This window comes from Gopherus flavomarginatus, chromosome 4, assembly GCF_025201925.1.
Source record: "Gopherus flavomarginatus isolate rGopFla2 chromosome 4, rGopFla2.mat.asm, whole genome shotgun sequence".
Lineage (NCBI taxonomy): Eukaryota > Metazoa > Chordata > Testudines > Testudinidae > Gopherus > Gopherus flavomarginatus.
In genome coordinates, this window is record NC_066620.1 from 175,182,223 (window position 1) to 175,201,003 (window position 18,781).

At 41.3% G+C, this 18,781-nt stretch overlaps 1 protein-coding gene across 3 annotated transcripts in view; it reads left to right on the forward strand.

Annotated features, from left to right (window-relative positions):
* Positions 1-18,781, forward strand: part of CSMD1 (CUB and Sushi multiple domains 1) — a 1,994,958-nt gene that overhangs the window by 1,386,865 nt on the left and 589,312 nt on the right. For all 3 annotated transcript variants that reach the window (XM_050950505.1, XM_050950506.1, XM_050950507.1), the window contains exon 12: positions 11,174-11,286. In XM_050950505.1, the coding sequence (XP_050806462.1) occupies positions 11,174-11,286 (113 nt within the window). The remainder of the gene's footprint in view (positions 1-11,173; positions 11,287-18,781) is intronic.

Below are 18,781 nucleotides of genomic sequence, written 5' to 3' on the forward strand. Positions count from 1 at the left end.
AGCAAGCTAGAGATAACGAGGTCAGTTCAATCAGGGAGGATGAGGCCCTGTTCTAGCAGTTGAGGTGTGAAAACCAAGAGAGGAGAAACTGGTTCTGTAGTTGGCAAGCCATTCACAGTCTTTGTTCAGTCCTGAGCTGATGGTGTCAAATTTGCAGATGAACTGAAGCTCAGCAGTTTCTCTTTGAAGTCTGGTCCTGAAGTTTTTTTGCTGCAGGATGGCCACCTTAAGGTCTGCTATAGTGTGGCCAGGGAGGTTGAAGTGCTCTCCTACAGGTTTTTGTATATTGCCATTCCTAATGTCTGATTTGTGTCCATTTATCCTTTTCCGTATAGACTGTCCAGTTTGGCCGATGTAAATAGCAGAGGGGCATTGCTGGCATATGATGGCGTATATTACATTGGTGGATGTGCAGGTGAATGAACCAGTGATGGTGTGGCTGATCTGGTTAGGTCCTGTGATGGTGTCGCTGGTGTAGATATGTGGGCAGAGTTGGCATCGAGGTTTATTGCATGGATTGGTTCCTGAGCTAGAGTTATTATGGTGCGGTGTGCAGTTACTGGTGAGAATATGTTTCAGGTTGGCAGGTTGTCTGTGGGCAAGGACTAGCCTGCCACCCAATGCCTGTGAAAGTGTGGGATCATTGTCCAGGATGGGTTGTAGATCCTTGATGATGCGTTGGAGGGGTTTTAGCTGGGGGCTGTATGTGATGGCCAGTGGAGTCCTGTTGGTTTCTTTCTTGGGTTAGTCTTGCAGTAGGAGGCTTCTGGGTACACGTCTGGCTCTGTTGATCTGTTTCCTTATTTCCTCGTGCGGGTATTGTAGTTTTGAGAATGCTTGGTGGAGATTTTGTAGGTGTTGGTCTCTGTCTGAGGGGTTAGAGCAAATGTGGTTGTACCTCAGTACTTGGCTGTAGAGAATGGATCGTGTGATGTGTCCGAGATGGAAGCTGGAGGCATGAAGGTAGGTTTTCGATATAGGGTGGTGTTAATGTGACCATCACTTATTTGCAGCGTGCTGTCAAGAAAGTGGACCTCCCATGTAGATTGGTCCAGGCTGAGGTTGATGGTGGGGTGGAAGCTGTTGAAATCGTAGTGGAATTTTTCCAGAGTCTCCTTCCCATGGGTCCAGATGATGAAGATGTCATCAATGTAGTGTAGGTAGAGAAGGGGCGTGAGTGGACGAGAGCTGAGGAAGCGTTGTTCCAGGTCGGCCATAAAGATATTGGCATATTGTGGGGCCATGCGGGTGCCCATAGCAGTGCCACTGATCTGGAGATATATATTGTCATCAAATTTGAAATAGTTGTGTGTAAGTATAAAGGCACAGAGCTCAGCAGCCAGTTGTGCTGTGGCATCATCAGGGATAGTGTTCCTGACAGCTTGTATTCCATCTGTGTGTGGGATGTTTGTGTAGAGAGCCTCTACATCCATGGTGACTAGGATGGTGTTTTCTGGGAGGTGACCAATACATTGTAGTTTCCTCAGGAAATCAGTGGTGTCACGGAGATATCTGGGAGTGCTGGTGGCATAGGGCCTGAGTAGAGAGTCCATATATCCAGACAGTCCTTCAGTGAGAGTGCCAATGCCCGAGATGATGGGGCGTCCAGGATTTCCGGGTTTATGGATCTTGGGTAGTACATAGAATAACCCTGGTCGGCGCTCTAGGGGTATGTTGATTTCTTCTGGTGTTAGTGTAGGGAGTGTCCTGAGTAGATGCTGTAGTTTCTTAGTGTATTCCTCAGTGGGATATGAGGGAAGTGGCCTGTAGAATTTGGTATTGGAGAGTTGTCTGGCGGCCTCCTTTTGGTAGTCAGACCTGTTCATGATGACAACGGCACCTCCTTTATCAGCCTCTTTGATGATAATGTCAGGGTGGTTTCTGAGGCTGTGGATGGCATTGCTCAAACCCCTCCAATGCATCATCAAGGATCTACAACCCATCCTGGACAATGATCCCACACTTTCACAGGCCTTGGGTGGCAGGCCAGTCCTTGCCCACAGACAACCTGCCAACCTGAAACATATTCTCACCAGTAACTGCACACCGCACCATAATAACTCTAGCTCAGGAACCAATCCATGCAACAAACCTCGATGCCAACTCTGCCCACATATCTACACCAGCGACACCATCACAGGACCTAACCAGATCAGCCACACCATCACCGGTTCATTCACCTGCACATCCACCAATGTAATATATGCCATCATATGCCAGCAATGCCCCTCTGCTATGTACATCGGCCAAACTGGACAGTCTCTACGGAAAAGGATAAATGGACACAAATCAGACATTAGGAATGGCAATATACAAAAACCTGTAGGAGAGCACTTCAACCTCCCTGGCCACACTATAGCAGACCTTAAGGTGGCCATCCTGCAGCAAAAAAATCTTCAGGACCAGACTTCAAAGAGAAACTGCTGAGCTTCAGTTCATCTGCAAATTTGACACCATCAGCTCAGGATTGAACAAAGACTGTGAATGGCTTGCCAACTACAGAACCAGTTTCTCCTCTCTTGGTTTTCACACCTCAACTGCTAGAACAGGGCCTCATCCTCCCTGATTGAACTGACCTCGTTATCTCTAGCTTGCTTGCTAGCATATATATACCTGCCCCTGGAAATTTCCACTACATGCATCTGAGGAAGTGGGTATTCACCCATGAAAGCTCATGCTCCAAAATGTCTGTTAGTCTATAAGGTGCCACAGGATTCTTTGCTGCTTTTACAGATCTAGACTAACACGGTTACCCCTCTGATACTTTCCATCAAACAGTTTTTCAAAATGGCTGACCTGGAAAAGAGAGTTTTGTGGCTGGAGTAGCACTTTAGGCAGTGTTCTACATTCTGTTCTCCTTCCTATCACTATGTTGAGGGGAATTAAAAAATATATATTTTCTGAAAGTAAGCTTTTTAGTCAGCATTAAACTATACTGTTAGCAACAGGCGCCTGGCCCTAAACAATAGCAAGGAACAACAACAACATTACTCTGCTCATGGAAAACCAACAGTTAAATTAGGCAGTAAATGGCAGCACCTAAATACTGTGAGCAGTAGTCAAAATGGCAGAAGAAGAAAGAAATCTGTAAACTCATCTACACTCTCAAAACAGAAACGTAGATAGTCTGACAAGACTACATTTACAACCCCTTGAAGACTTTCAGCTACTTTCAAGACTGTGAAGTTTCCAGAGATGCAATTAGGCTTTTTCAAAGGAAGTTGGAACCTACCTATCTAGTTGGATTTTGGAATAGAGGTTCCTTTCTCCTTAAGTAGGCCTATCTGCACACCAAATTTCTAGTATCAGCCTAATCTGAGGATTAATTTTCCAAATGTGGTAAATGCCAATCCTTTTTCCCTAGATGAGAGACCTCTTTAGACTGCTGAGTAGTGGAAATTGTCCATCAAGTCTATCCTACAGAACTTAAACAATTATTTATAGTTACTTTCACAGTCTGCATAATCTTATCTCTCTTGCAACTATTGAAGACGTGAACCCTATTGTTAGTCCCTGAGAGAGACTACACAGTTATTACTTGCTATTTTTTGGTTGCTTATTCCAAAAAGTTCCGCTTGCTCGAGTGCTATTCTGAATCTTAAAACTCAGAACAGGGTTTACCAAAAGAAAACACAGAAATGAAAACATACACTTTACTGGTCTTGCATCAATTATCACAATAATATTTATAAGAAAAGAAGAGTCTTACATGTCTACTGAAAAAAGCTGCCTAACTAAGAAAATTCCAAGCCTTTCCAAAGTGATTCCCAGTTCATGGATCGTTGGGACTCTAATCACCATCACACTCATCAAGATATTAATTAAAATAAGAGACGCAAGAAAACAAGGTTTCATGTGCACACAAAGTTTCTATGAAACTCTTGACTCACTCAAAGTCAATCACTAAGTTTATGAATCTCTTGCATAGCATCTATTGCTCAGTCACTATGGTGATGGGCCCTGCAGAAAGTTCACACAAACAGAGGCTTTTCTTGAATGATATTTCAAAGTATGCTTCCATAAAGATTCCTTACACTTTATATTGGCATCCCAGCTCACAGCATTAACACTATTCCTAGTCTTTTAATCTTTAGTGCTGTGAAAACAGATTTTTATGAACTGTCAGAATATTGAAGAGCAGTGATCACTACAGATGGAAATGCCCTTAGACTAAGCCTGAATCTGCACTGCAAAGCAACAGAGCTCAAACCTTGGGTCCCAGCTTGACTGTGGCGCGAACCCTCCACTGCCACAGGGTCCTAGGACCCAAAGTCTGAATCCGAGGGATTTGTGTGTAAATGGAGGGGGTGTTTGGTCTCAGGCCTGAATGTGAGGCTGAGCCTGCACTTGTGCTTACCTTGCGGTGTAGAGGTACCCTAAGGGGACTACATCTCATCTCTTATTTCATAAGGACAATAGATACTCCAAAACAGAATCATGCATATCACTTGACTTGAAATCAGGCCATCTATCTAGCCACCATATAAATTCAGAACTTATCAAATTGCTGCATTGTGTTTATGATAACTCTGACTATAATGTTGTCTATCTACATGATAAAGGAGAGCAAGATTAACCAATGTTTACAAGGAATTTCTCCCTTTCTTCTCAAATATGTAGAAAAAAATTAGCTAGAGTTCTCCATATCAAAGAATAAATCTGCCAATGTGCACACAAGAACAAATGGATATAAACTAGCCATCAACAAGTTCAGGCTCAAAATTAGGCAAAGGTTCCTAACCATAAAAGGAGTGAAGTTCTGGAGCAGCCTTCCAATGGAAGCAGTGGGGGGCGGAAAGCTAACTGGCTCTAAGACTGAGCTTAAATTTATGGAGAAGATGATATGATAGGACTGCCTACAGTGGCATGTGGCCCATTGGTGACTGCCAGTAGCAAAAATCTCTAACACCTGCAGATGGGACAGTAGATGGAGAGGGCTTTGAGTTACTGAAGAGACTACTTTCACAGGTATCTGCCTGGTGGGTGTTGCTCACATGCTCAGGCTCTAACAGACTGGCAATCTGAGCCAGGGGAAAATTCCTTCCTGACCCCAAATATAGCAAAGACCTTTGTTTTTTTTACCTTCCTCTGCAGCATGGGGTACAAGTCACTAGCAGATTTAAACTAGTGTAAACAGTGAAATCTTTGTAACTTGAAGTCTTTTAATCATGATTTGAGGACTTCAGTAACTCAGCCGGAGGTTAGGGGTCTATTTCAGGAGAGGGTGGGTAAGCTATGCAGGATGTCAGACTGGATTATCATGATTGTGCCTTCTGACCTCAAAGTCTCTCTCTCTCTCTATATATATATATAGCCTCATTGCCAAATTTATCAGTCAAAATGGAGCCTATATAATCTTATCACATAAGGGAGAAAATCTGAAACTCATTCGTGGACCATGAGAGAACACCAAAAGACTGCATTTGAATTTCTTTGCCGTGGGCTGGGGTGGGGAATATCTATGCCTTATCTGAGTTGCTGACGAAATCATTTCACTTCAGAACAACTCTAAACCAAGCTGATTTGGAAAATCAAGAACCAACTATACTAACTAAATATACTACAGGGAATTAGTTGAAACTTTGCAGTTAACTTTCAATGACTCCAACAGTAATCCTTGTTTTCCAGAATATAACTAATCCAATTGTTGTTGGTCAGAGAAATCATTTAGAGAGAGTGCAACCAAAGTAAAACAGATGTTACAATTACTTCAAAATGGATTATAATTAGAAATAAGACTAGTTTTCTGAAGATCTGTCTTTCAGCAATAACCAGCTGTGACCAGGGTCCCAGTGGGGGCCAGCTGAGGTTTCTCAATTAGGGTGAACTGCAAAGAATGGGGCAGATAATCCCCAATCTGGTGGATATTTTCAATACTTAGATTTACCAAACCAGAAGAAAAAAAGCTTCTTTATTACCTCAGTGGTTGCCCAGAAGCCAACAACACAGTTCCCTTGAATTTACCCTGTTGTAAACAGATAGTTAAGGGTTACTGCCTCTTTTAACTTTAAAGGGTTAAGAAGTTCACCTAGCCTAGCTGACACCTGACCAGAGGAACCAATGGGGGACAGGATGTTTCAAAAGGAAGGAGGGAAGTTTCCTTTGTCTTAGTTTCACTTTCAGCCAGAGTGGAAAAGATCAAGGAACCAGCCTCTTATCAGAGTAGTACTTTTTAGAAAAGAATAAATAGGTTTATGTTTATTTTCTTTTATGACTTTGTCTTTGTGCAATTAGAGGAATAAACAAATTGGGAATTCCTTTGTGTACTAAGTTTTTGCCCACTGGAACATCCTCTGTGTTTTGAATCTGTTGTCTATGAGAGTAGCTGGTATGTTAATCTTTCCCAGAGTTTTTTTTCCTTTTGCCTTTCTTTTCTTTAATTAAGTCTTATTTTTAAGAACCTGATTGATTTTTCCTGGTGTTATGATCCAAAGGGATTGGATCTGGAATCACCAGGAATTGGTGGGGGAGAGGAGGGGGATGGTTAAATTCTCCTGGTGTTAAGATCCAAGGGGTTGGATCGGTGTTCACCAGGAAATTGGTGAAGAAGTCTCTCAAGACTACCCAAGGAAGGGAGTTAGTATTTGGGAGTGGTGACAGCAAAACCAGATCTAAGCTGGTAATTCAGTTTAGGAGTTCACATGCAGGTCCTCATATCTGTACTCTAAAGTCCAGAGTGGGGGTGAAACCTATGACAGACCTTGACTCAGGACTCCATCCAGGTACCCAAGTCAAATATAATAAAGATTTCTGAAAATCCTATTTCATCATATAAAAGAAAAGGTTCTACCAATCCCAAAAGGTCGGACACATTACTGCCTAGGTTCTTACCTAAATACACGCTTATGCCAATTATTATTAACTAAACTAAAATTTATTAAAAAAGAAAAGAGAGAGAATATGGTTAAAAGATCAATATACATACAGACATGAGTTAACTTCTTGAGGTTCAGATTCATAGCAGAGATGCTGAGCTTTGTAGTTGCAAAGAGTTCCTTTAGAATTTAGTCCATGGGTTATAATCCAATATCACTTTCAGGGAGTACCGGCATAACTGGGATCTCAATCTGGTGACTCAAACTTCCCCTGATTAATGTTAAGCAGATCTGAGATACAAAGGATTGGAACCCAAACATCTTATACAATTTCAAGCCTTCTTTGATAAGTTGGAGTCCCTCGGGGAACAACAGGTAATTAGGGTGATTTTGAAGAAAGTCCATCACTGGTACTTAGCTATATGAATTAACATAAGGCAATTGCCTGTTCCTTCACCATTCGCAGATGATTTGCTATGCATTTCAAAGAGATGAATACAGCGATATCACATGTTTATAATACATTTAAATTCTAGGATGTTCTTTTGATTTCTGAATTAACAGAATGCTGTATAAAGAGGGACTGTTGAATACATTGTTGACCACTACCCATATGTATGTAAATACATAAAAATATAAACATTATCTTATTTGAGTAATTTATTTTGCAGGATGCTTAACACTTTCTGGCCATGCATCGCACCTAGGACCGTGTGCAGGGGGGCAAGTTGGGCAATTTGCCCCGGGCCCCACGAGCCGCTCTGGGTTTTCAGCAGCAGGCCCTTCATTCGCTCCAGATCTTCAGTGGTGGGTCCTTCAGTGCAGCAGAAGACTCAGAGCGAGTGAAGGACCCGCCGCTGAAGTGCTGCCAAACCCTCAGAGTGCTGCCCGGTGAGTACAAGCGCCACAAGCAGCAGGGAAAAGAAAGCCATGATCGGCGGCACTTAGGCTGCTCTACCACCGCTACTTCATTCTTCATCGGCAATTTGGTGGTGGGTCCTTCCCTCTGAGAGGAACCTGCTGCTGAATTGCTTGCAAAGACCTGGCCCTGCCTCAGGCCCCCTGAATCCTCTGGGCGGCCCTGGTCACACCAGCATAACAGGATCAGGCAGACTAAGTGGCACCTCTTCTAATCCTCAGTTTTTGGGCAGTGCCTGTCCTCAGTAAGAAACCAGATCATAGATTCCCCTCTGAAACCTTTAAAGGGGTCCTGGGAGGAGTTCACTGCCTTAATGGAAATTGCACTTCTTTGTTCTAGAGATGAACTCAATATGATAAAAACATTTGAATTTAAAAAAAAACCACATTTTTAAAGCTATTCACTTATTCTGTATTAGAATAAATAAGGGGAAAAAAACCTTTAGAAGCAAAGTCAATTTTTGCCTATTTCTAGTAAATGTTTAACTTCTTCAAAAATATTTATCCTTTCCATGCAAACTCACTGCCCCCTCAAGGTTTCTGCTTTCTGACCAACAGTGATTCTGTATCTGATATATTATTGGCATTTTTGCAACTTTGGGAAAATTCCAAAAGATCCCAGGAGTAGGAGCTTACTCATTGCTAAAAGCATGATTGCTCTCAGGGCCGGCTTTAGGACAATTCCACCAATTCCCCTGAATCGGGTCCCATGCCTAAGAGGGCCCTGCGCCCAATGAGAATCTCTTCCCTTGCTAGAGGCGCCTTTTTAATTTTACTCACCTGGCTGTGCGCCGGGTCTTCAGCAGCACTTCGGCAGTGGGTCCTTCGCTTGCTCTGGGTCTTCGGCGGCACTTTGGCAGCGGGTCCTTCAGTGCCTCTGAAGACCTGGAGCGAGTGAAGGACCCGCCACCGAAGTGCTGCCGAAGACTCGGAGCACCGCCCAGTGAGTACAAGCCCCACGTGTTTTTTACATGTGTGTGGTTTTTTTTCTTTTCTTTTCGGTCATCCCTGCCAGGACCCCGTCAAAACTGTTCGAATTGGGCCCTGCACTTCCTAAAGCCAGTCCTGATTGCTCTGGTTCTGCCTTCTAGTCAGGGCTGGCTCCAAGCACCAGCACAGCCAGCAGGTGCTTGGGGTGGCCAATGGAAAGGGGTGGCACGTCCGGCTCTTTGGCGGCAATTTGACATCAAGTCCCTCTCGGAGGGAAAGACCTGCCGCCGAATTGCCACCGAAGAATGAAGCGGCGGTGGTAGAGTTGCCGCCGAATGCCGCCGATCACGGCTTCCCCCCCACCCCTCCGCTTAGGGTCACAAAAACGCTGGAGCCGGCCCTGCTTCTAGTCTCCACAAAAACAGTGTACCTGAACTAGCTTTGGAAGACATGGATGCTAGGAGACAATTAATGATCAGGTAAAGCAAAATATTTTTAAATGTGTGCAGATGATGTGATTAGCACAAACGTCAGTTATAACAACACGCAAATTAAAATATAACTGATTTCACAAACTTATTTTGAAAGTAAAATGGCAAAGCCACATGGATATGCTTTCTAATATTTCCGAAAAGTCACCAAATTTGGGATCTGGCAGATAAGCAAGGAAAGTAATTTGAAGAGTCAAAGCCCTAAGTCATTTCAACAATTCTCTCTCTGCAAACCCCTAAGAGGTCAAATAATCTGGGGAATATTAGCAAGAGAGCTGTTGTGGTAAAACACAAGGAGGGAGGAGAGCTCTGGAAAGTTGGGCTTGGTGGTATAGATAAGGGAAAAGTTGTGGAAGTATGAAACCCAGTGCTTGAGGATGCCACACACCACACACACAGCCAAATATTACAGGCGCCTCAACCCAGCCTCTGATTCGGTAGGTATATTTCTACATCCTCAGTTGTCAGCACAAATAGTACTGTTTAAGATGGCAGTGTACTGATTTGCCTGCAAAATCAGGGATCTAAATGTTAGCATTTCCACCTACAAGCCTTCACCTGCACATAATAATATGCATAAAATTAGAAGTAATTTAAAAAATAATCGGACACAAAATGTTTTTTTTTTTAAAGCTATGGAACTAATGTACTGGAGAATCCTTTGAGGAGCGTTTGAGTTTTTGCCTAATTTCAGTTATCTTATTTAGCTTTTCATTCAGGTTTTTGTGCTTTCCATGTAAATTTGCTGAAGTTCTTCTATTCCACATATATTTTGATGTTCTAATAATTAATATCCAAGTGGAATCAAAATTAAATAATAGAAACTGATATAATGATTTATTGGATTGCTTTAGCCTTTTTCACAAAATGAACTTTTTTTTTTTACAAATTTGTTCATTATTAATTGTTCAATGAATAGTTTTCAAGAACTTACTTGAGGTATGGATTATCTGTGAATAGTTCAGGCTGCCTATTCAGTTTTGTTTCTGGTTAAAGTGAATTTCATTTCTATGTTAAATAAATCACAGCTGTGGACCCAAACTTGCTGTCACATGAACAAACTGTAATGTTTACTGTATTTGCTGGAATTCAAACAATAAAGAAGAGTGAACAAAACCGATTTTTAATTCAGCAACAGTTCATGTACAAGCTTTATGCCATTCAACCAGCTGTATTTACAATACATCGTACTTGAATATTGACCTTCATTTAAACCTCTATTGTGATATATATATGTTGGGCCAAATCCAGTCCTGGCATGGACAGGTGCATTTCCACTGAAGTGAATTTGGCCCATTATGTTTTTCAAATTGGTTTTTCAGTGAGGACTCCCATTGACAAACTCTCTGTCTTTCCAAAAATATAAACTAAAAATAAAAATATGTTTTGGTGAAACTCAAGGGTTCTTTTTTTCCCTGCTTGATTATTAAGAATATGCCATTTTCCCCATTTTTATCTATTATGGACACTTAGATAATCTCCTTAATAACAGTTGAGTTAATTAAGATTTACTAAGGAAAAGCTATTTATGACTGTAGTTCAATTTCAGTAATATATTTTCCCCATTCCAATTCTGAAGCTTTTCATTTTAAGTCTGCAACAAAAGTTTCTTGGTATTGAATCTTCCCTGTTTTGAGAAGAATTTTAGTTTCTTGGAGGATACTTGCCATTTTTATTATTACATACAGTCTTGAACACTTCAATGTATGTGTTGTGCTGTTTTTCAGTAAGCTACATCATGCCACAAAATTTCACTGTTTTACTTATTGTATGTTATGTTAAAGCAGTTGTCATTAAAAAGTCTACATTTGCTAACAGTTATCACACATTGCTATCTGAATTACCAGTTATTTCCTAAAAATAGAGACTAGTGTGAATTAAGTACTGCCAAATGTGGACATTTTAGAACAGTAGGATAATGTAATTGTTTAAATATCATTTTAACATCAGAATACATTTTCTGTTCATCTATGTCACCCATGCATCTAGAAATGACATTATGGTTTATCCTATCTGCAGACTTACTGGCTCTAGTGTTCCTGATCTTATTGTGAGCATGAGCAACCAGATGTGGCTACATCTGCAATCTGATGACAGCATTGGCTCACCTGGATTCAAAGCTGTCTATCAAGGTATGAACCAAATTAAATTAATTTATTTACATTCATAATCTAGGATCCTTTGATACACAACAAAACATATATGTATTTATATGTACTTTAAATGGGTTTTGTATAACAAGGCAGCCTGTCAGTGCTAGACCAATGGACTAATAGCTAGTGCAGGGCTGGCTCCAGCCTCTTCCTGGTAGAGGGGCTAACGTGGGCCAGACACAAAATTGGAGGTCTGTGCCCTCCTCCCCACCCCCATGCCACAAGACTCCACCCTCCCCATGCCCCACCTGCTGGCTAGGTCAGAGTCTGAAAGGTATAGTTGGGCAGTGCAGGGCACTGGCTGCTTGTAGCTGGTAAGAGCTGCCTGGCTTGGGGACTGCCATGTGCCCCAGCAGGCAGGGACACAGGCCAGGGACTGCTCTCAGGAACCCCAGTCTCCTGCCTGGGCTGACTTCTCCACTGCTGCTGGAGATGATTTGCCTTCAGAGATGCACAGCTGGAGAGTGGCAGCTGCTACAGGGGGGCTAAAGCAAATTTTGGGGTGATTATAGCCCCCACACGCCAGCACTGCCCCATGTCTAGTGTTAAGCAATGCCTCACTGGAAATGTTGGGTTGGAATGGCTGAGAATGGCGTTGTTATAAAAGTGAAAGCCAAAATTTTCATACTTGTGTGCTTAAAAGAGAATGAAAACTGTAGATCTACATCACCTTTGAAAATCAGGCCACTTTTATTTAGGTTCTGAAGTACAGAATTAATTGCTTATCTTTAGATACCTAAGTTTGCAAATCTTGGTTAGTATTATCAACCTTCCAAAGAGTTGGGATGAGTAAAGCATTCATATTGTTTTCATACACCATAAAGGCTCTTTTCAGATTTAACAAAGGATATACCTGCCATATAAGCCACAGAATGAATGTAATTATTGTGGTTGTCAGTAAAAGAAGGGCCAGCATATACAGGGGGAAACTATGGTCCAGAATAAAGAAGTTGTGGAAATTTTGAAGCCCTCTACCTAGCTAAATTTGTTCTGCTCTATGATAAGCAGATAAGTGCCTGTAATGGGGTACACTCAACCCTCGTGAGTGCCCTCTGGGCCAAGTGCGTATACCTGTGCTCACACTCTCTCTCTCTTTCTCCCCCCCCACCTCAGATTGTCCAAGCTCTGGGATAGAGCAGTGCCTCATTGTCTTTGTCATCTTGGGGTTCCTGGCTGCATAACTATAGTTCATTTTCCCCTCTGGGATGCCTCAATGTCCAGACCACTTCCCCCCAGTGGCTAATCGGGGGTGGGGAGAGAAGGATCTTTGCAGGATATAATTTATCTGTCCTGGAATTTCTCCAGCACTGTGGAAGTTGGGTCCGTTATCTGAGTCTGTTGGTGTTAGGGCAACCTTCATGCTGAGAGTTTTTAATGGTGCCTTGTGCTGCCTGGAACCAACACTAGTGTGTCTGGCATGTTTTTCTCTATGCCAAAGGCAGCCTTGATACTGGGGAATCTTTCGTCTTTGCAATAACCTCTCCTGACTCCTTCTAGATTACCCCCATTTTAATCCATGAAAGAGGTGGCAATATTGGAAGGAACTTCCACCTGAGAATCCTGTTATTTTTCATCTTTCATAAGGGTCTAGAAGGGGTTGTCTTCTTTCATTACCACCATTTGTGAAACCACTCCCTTCTTTTCACCATTGGTCAGCATACATGACAACTTGTCTAAAATTGGATGGTGATAAAGCAGGGACTGATGTCAATTCATTTGCTACAGTGCAAGAAGCCTAATGTTTTCTGCTTCTCTTCATCACACCATCATGCCTGCGTCAGTGTCATTGTCGGACAGTTACAGTCCATTTCTGAAATAGTCAATTTGGATAGCTGATACACACAGTTCAAGAAGAGACACACTGTTTCTTCATTGATATCTTCCCCTCTTCTTTGGTCTCCAAAGAGCTGCTGCATGCTGTTAGAGATCATAGAATCAAAGAAGAATAGTGTTGGAAGAGATCTCAGGAGGTCATCTAGTCCAACCCCAACTAAATCATTCTAGCCAGGGCTTTGTCAAGCCAGGCCTTAAAAACCTCTAAGGATGGAGATTCCACCACCTCCTTAGGTAACCCATTCCAGTGTTTCACCACCCTCCTAGCAAAATAGCTTTTTCTAATATCAAACCTAGACTCTCCCACTGCAACTTGAGACCATTGGTCCTTGTTTTGTCATCTGCCACCACTGAAAACAGCCTAGATCCATCCTTTTTGGACCCCCCCCCCCTCACTCTTTTCTTCTGGAGACTAAATAAACCCAGTTCCCTTTGCCTAACCTTATAAGTCGTATGCCCCAACCCCCTAATCATTTCCATTGCCCATCGCTGGACTCTCTCCAATTTGTCCACATCCTTTCTGTAGTGGAGGGTCCAAAACTGAATGCAGTACTCCAGCTATGGCCTCACGTCCCTCGATCTGCTGGTAGTGCTCCTACTAATTCAAACACCCTCTGCTGGCTTCTCCTCTGTTTGCAGCTCACTCAGTTCGCAACTGGCTGCCTTTTTTATAAGGCTGCTGGCTCGAAGCAGTTGCCTCAGCTCAAAACCTTCCTTCCAATCAATCTCAAGACCCACTGTAGTTCCTCTCAGATGGTTGCCAGGCAAACTCTCTCTGTTGGCTTCTCCTCTGTTCACAGAGATACCACACCTAACCCAGAATCTGCATCTATTATCACCTGGGCAACTGATCACTTGGATCAAATGCAACAGCAGAGAGTTTAGTTCTTTTTTACACATTTGACTTTTTCTTCTATGCTCTCACTGGCTAGTGACAAATCTAAGGTCTCCATGGTTGGTCACTTTTCTCTATCTAACAAAGGCTTTCAACAGAAAAATGTACTTCTCAGATACACTGAATATTCTTTTTTTATTATCTGGTCATTGAGGCCCAAATCTGTTCTAGCTTTTGGACTCTTACCATTTCCTCGATAAGCAAAATAAGATGGTGGAAAGCATCCTTTCTGAAGGCCACATTATTTTAAAATGTATATTGTATATTGTATAGTACTTCAGATATGTCTGCATGAACTGTGGGGTATGGCCTGTCTGTAGTGATTTAAAGCAAAATGGAAATGTACCTTTGATGTTGAGGGCATTAAAAAAAAAAGATAGATAGCAAGACTGATTAGCATCTGCAGAAGATGGAGGAAGAGACGCAAGTTTACTGCTCTGATGTTGGGGTTTACCCAAACTAGTTAAAGAGAAGGAACAATGCTTCATCAATTTGCAGCAGCTTCTCTGTTTCTTTTAATTTACTACTACTGATACAGAAGGCTCATCTGTATCGGCAACAAAATAGGAAAGTTAAGGGGAGACATTTTAAACTGAGATTTGCTTAAAGGGTTGTTTAGCTGTGCATTAAAATTGTGCATCTAATGAGCTCAGTGCTTTCCTGAAGACATAGTCCTGACCTCTATTTCACTTCCGTCCATTTCTTCACATTCCTTTGCATACCATTTTGTCTCTTTCCCTGTGGCGTGAAGTAGAATTATTACAGATTCTTGGGTATTGAAGATAATACAGTGTGAATACATGATCCAGTTTTACTCACAAAGGAAACAGCAACTCTGCTCAAAAATGGATTTCCTTCTGGCATGGGAATCTATGACTCTATTAAGGTTAGAAGTCCTGTGACATAGAAAAGGACTTCTGTTCATACTTTCTCATTCCCCCCCCCCAAAGATGATTTTGTCCCATCAAGAACATGAAAAAATTAAAATTCTACATTCTGATTTTACATTACCTTTCTTTCCGTGTGAGATTGGTTCCAGGTTCCTGACCTAGAGAGGTGCATTTTTACTGTATCTGTCCATCTTATCAAAGATATCTTTATTTCTTTGTGAGTTACAGCCACTGCTACTATACAGGGAGGTTCTTTAGCTTTACTGCAGCACCAAAGTTGTCCTCCCTAGATGTGGTAATAGTGTCTGTATTGCTCATACATCGGGGAATACACTGTAATATTGATAATGTTATCCCTGGACCTTCTAACTCAAGATGTCTTACTCTACATCTTCATCCTGTATTCTGCCTTGGTCCTCAGAGCATGGAATGTTAACAATATCTTGATTTAATGTGCCCTGTGGTGATTCAGGTTATATTGTTGCAATCCATGGAAATATTGAGTTTGAACTGATTCCTAGAAATGTAAAAGTCGTCTTTGATGGCAGCATATAACCTGTGTTTATTGTCTACACCAATGTCATCAATTTTGGACTGTTTACAGGAAGTCTTTCAGCTTCTCTTTGTCATTGATCAAAGATACCTATTTGCCATCTCAGCATACCACCCTCTTGATAATAAGTGTAAAATCTTCAACCATGCCACTCTCAAAACAGTCTTCAAAGATTCTGTTTAACATTTTTCCACCAGTCAGAAAACCTGTTCCAGCAAAGAATCTCATTTCACTGGTGACAAAGTTAATTGATTTCCCACTTTGAGCCTTTAGGGGAGTTCCCTTTACTTTGCTGGTCACCAGAGACAGCCTTTTTGATCAGAGTTACCTCTGAGAGAAAGGAGAAATGCAACTTTGATGGCTCATCTTCTCATCACTATGTTCCAAAGGGACAAAGTTGCCTGCATCCTTATTTGAAATGTTTACCTAAAACATTGTCTGAGTTTTATTTAAATCAGACCATGATTCTTCAAGTTTTCTTTCCAAAGCCTTAAGAGCTCCTAGATGAATCTTGGTTCCATCATCTAGAAATTTAAGATGAATTCCAGGTCTATTTGGCTAAAACTAAGATATTTAGGAAGTCTCTTGGATAGTTTGTAGTTTATAGAGAGGAATGTAAAGGGTAATGTAATTTGTGCCCCAATCCTTTCTGAGTGAATTAGCTTATTTATTTAAGATACCAATACATGATGGATTCTCCGTTCATTCCGCTAGGCCTAGGGTGCTGGTCAGGCTTGCCTTCACAACATTTTCATATCAGAAATATATAGTACTGCTACATGCAATATTATATGCAATCTTATTCAATCTTACTATCTCCATTTGGCATCCAGGGACAATGCTAGCTTTGAGAAGGCAGATCTGTTTAATTAGAACTCTCCAGTCCACCTTGGTTTTACTCCTAACTAAACTTCCACAAATGTTTTTTTTAATGCAAACATATATATATATACTGTGACAGACCCAGGCCAGTGGGGTGCAGGAGTCTGGTAGAGGGCAAATATACTGGTCACTGGGTAAGTAGTTTTCTGTTCCCTGAGTGACCAGAGAAGGGTCTGAACTAGAGTAGTCAGGAACTTGCTAGAACCAATTAAGGCAGACAGGTTGATTAGAACACCTGCAGCCAATCAAGGCAGGCTAATCAGGGCACCTGGGTTTTAAAAGGAGCTCTCTCCAGTCAGATGAGGAGGAGCCAGAGGAGAGGAAGTGCATGTGAGGAGCTGGGAGCAAGAGACACAAGGAGCTGAGAGTGAGAGGATGTGCTGCTGGAGGACTAAGGAGTACAAGCGTTATCAGACACCAGGAGGAAGGTCCTGTGGTGAGGATAAAGAAGGTGTTTGGAGGAGGCCTTGGGGAAGTAGCCCAGGGAGGTGTAGCTGTCACACAGCTGTTACAAGAGGCACTATAGACAGCTGCAAATCCATAGGGCCCTGGGCTGGAACCGGAGTAGAGGGCGGTCCCGGGTTCCCCCCAAACCTCCCAACTCCTGATCGGACACAGGAGGAGTTGATCCAGACAGTGGGGGAGATCACTGAGGTGAGCAAATCTGCCAATAAGCACAGGACCCACCAAGGTAGAGGAGGAACTTTGTCACAATACACAGAAGGAAAATATATTATACACCAATAATTGGCTCTTGAAGAGAGTTGCTGCTACATATTTCTGCTTCCTGCCCACATTTCCCTTTTATTCAGTTATACTCTCCTAGGATTCTGGGACTTAATGGGTAGAACTGATGTGATAGAGCACAACACAGCCCTGTATATCCTCAGGTCCAAACATCTGGTGTCTTATGCAGTTGCAAAAGGCATTGCTTTTCTAAAAGGATTCTTAAATTAGCTATGTTACAGGGCAGTTTCTCACACGTGAATTTGTAGTGGCTTTGCTCGTCAAAGAACTATGGCTGCTGGTAACTCTTTTAAACACACAGGAATGATGTAGGTCCCATACCATAACATCTTATGTCACCTGTGGAATAGAAGATAGTACAGGCAACACTGAAATTGGAGTTGGCATGTTCACTCAGAAGGGCTGGTGGAAGCTTTGTGTATTATAAAAATGATTAACATATAGCTGTATTTATATTACTTTTCAGTAGCATAATCAAGTGGCATGATTAGAAGGACAAAAAATACAAACATCTTTGTTTATGAAATAAGTGAAATGTGTATCAGACTGATAAAAAACACCCATGATATAGGGTACTTTGTTTTAGAAGTAATGTGAAAATGCTGATGAAGGAAAAAAATGTTTGGGGTGGGGGGACGTGGGCTTATATTTCAAGACCTATAAAAGAAGGCTTGTAAATAACTGTCATAGTTTCAATTGTTCTCATTCCTACTAAATTCCCACAAGGAGAAATTGTTACTGAATTTTGATTTTTCTTTTTGTTTTGTTTTATTGTGCAATATTTAAATAAAATAGCACATTCCCTGTGGTTGCAGTCCTAGGAACATATTTAATAGAATTTGAAAATCTGAGATGATTGATATGTGGAAGCTACTTCTAGAAATGGCTGTTAGCATGAAAGTAATTTCCCACATTGATTTCCAAATTTTACTTATTAAAAAGATATAAAAGTTGTGCAGATGCTGCACAAGATTCCATATGTAAAGATTGATATGACTATGCAGAAACCTTAAAGTAAATGAGATGTGCTTTTCTTTGAGAAAATGCAAAAAGCTAATGTTAAGTTCTTTACACATTCAGTATGCTTGTCAATGAAGGTCCAGAATACAAATATTATTACTTTAAACAGATTTCTGCTGTATATTTTGATTACCTTTTCAGGTAACCTTACATTTGAGACATTTTCTCAACAAATTAAATTTCTGCTAACCTGCTCCTTTTCAATAGCTTGTGTTTCATTTGAGATAATATGGAGAAATTGTGCTCTGGTTAGAGCTGGTGGGAGTTGTGAATAAAAGTGGAAATCACTTTTTGGATACAATAGCATTATTTTATTACTTTATTGGGTTAATTGCTTTCAATATATTATAATTATTTTGGCAACTTTATTTTATTAAAAATTATCAGGAACTGAGTGCTGCCGCTTCTGTTTTAGCAAGAATCTTATTCTTATGTTAAACACAATACTGCTTTATTTTGAAAATGATATTGTATGGGTAATTTTCAGTATCTCCTCCTATGTAGTTGAAAGTAGAGCTCTTTGTACTGGTTGTTAATGGCTTGTTGTTTAAGAGTCTTTATAGAACTAAAAAAATACAAATCAAACCCAACCTCCCAAAGGTCTAAATTTATCAAATCTTTGGTTAAACAAATACTGTTTGTTCCGTGCTAATA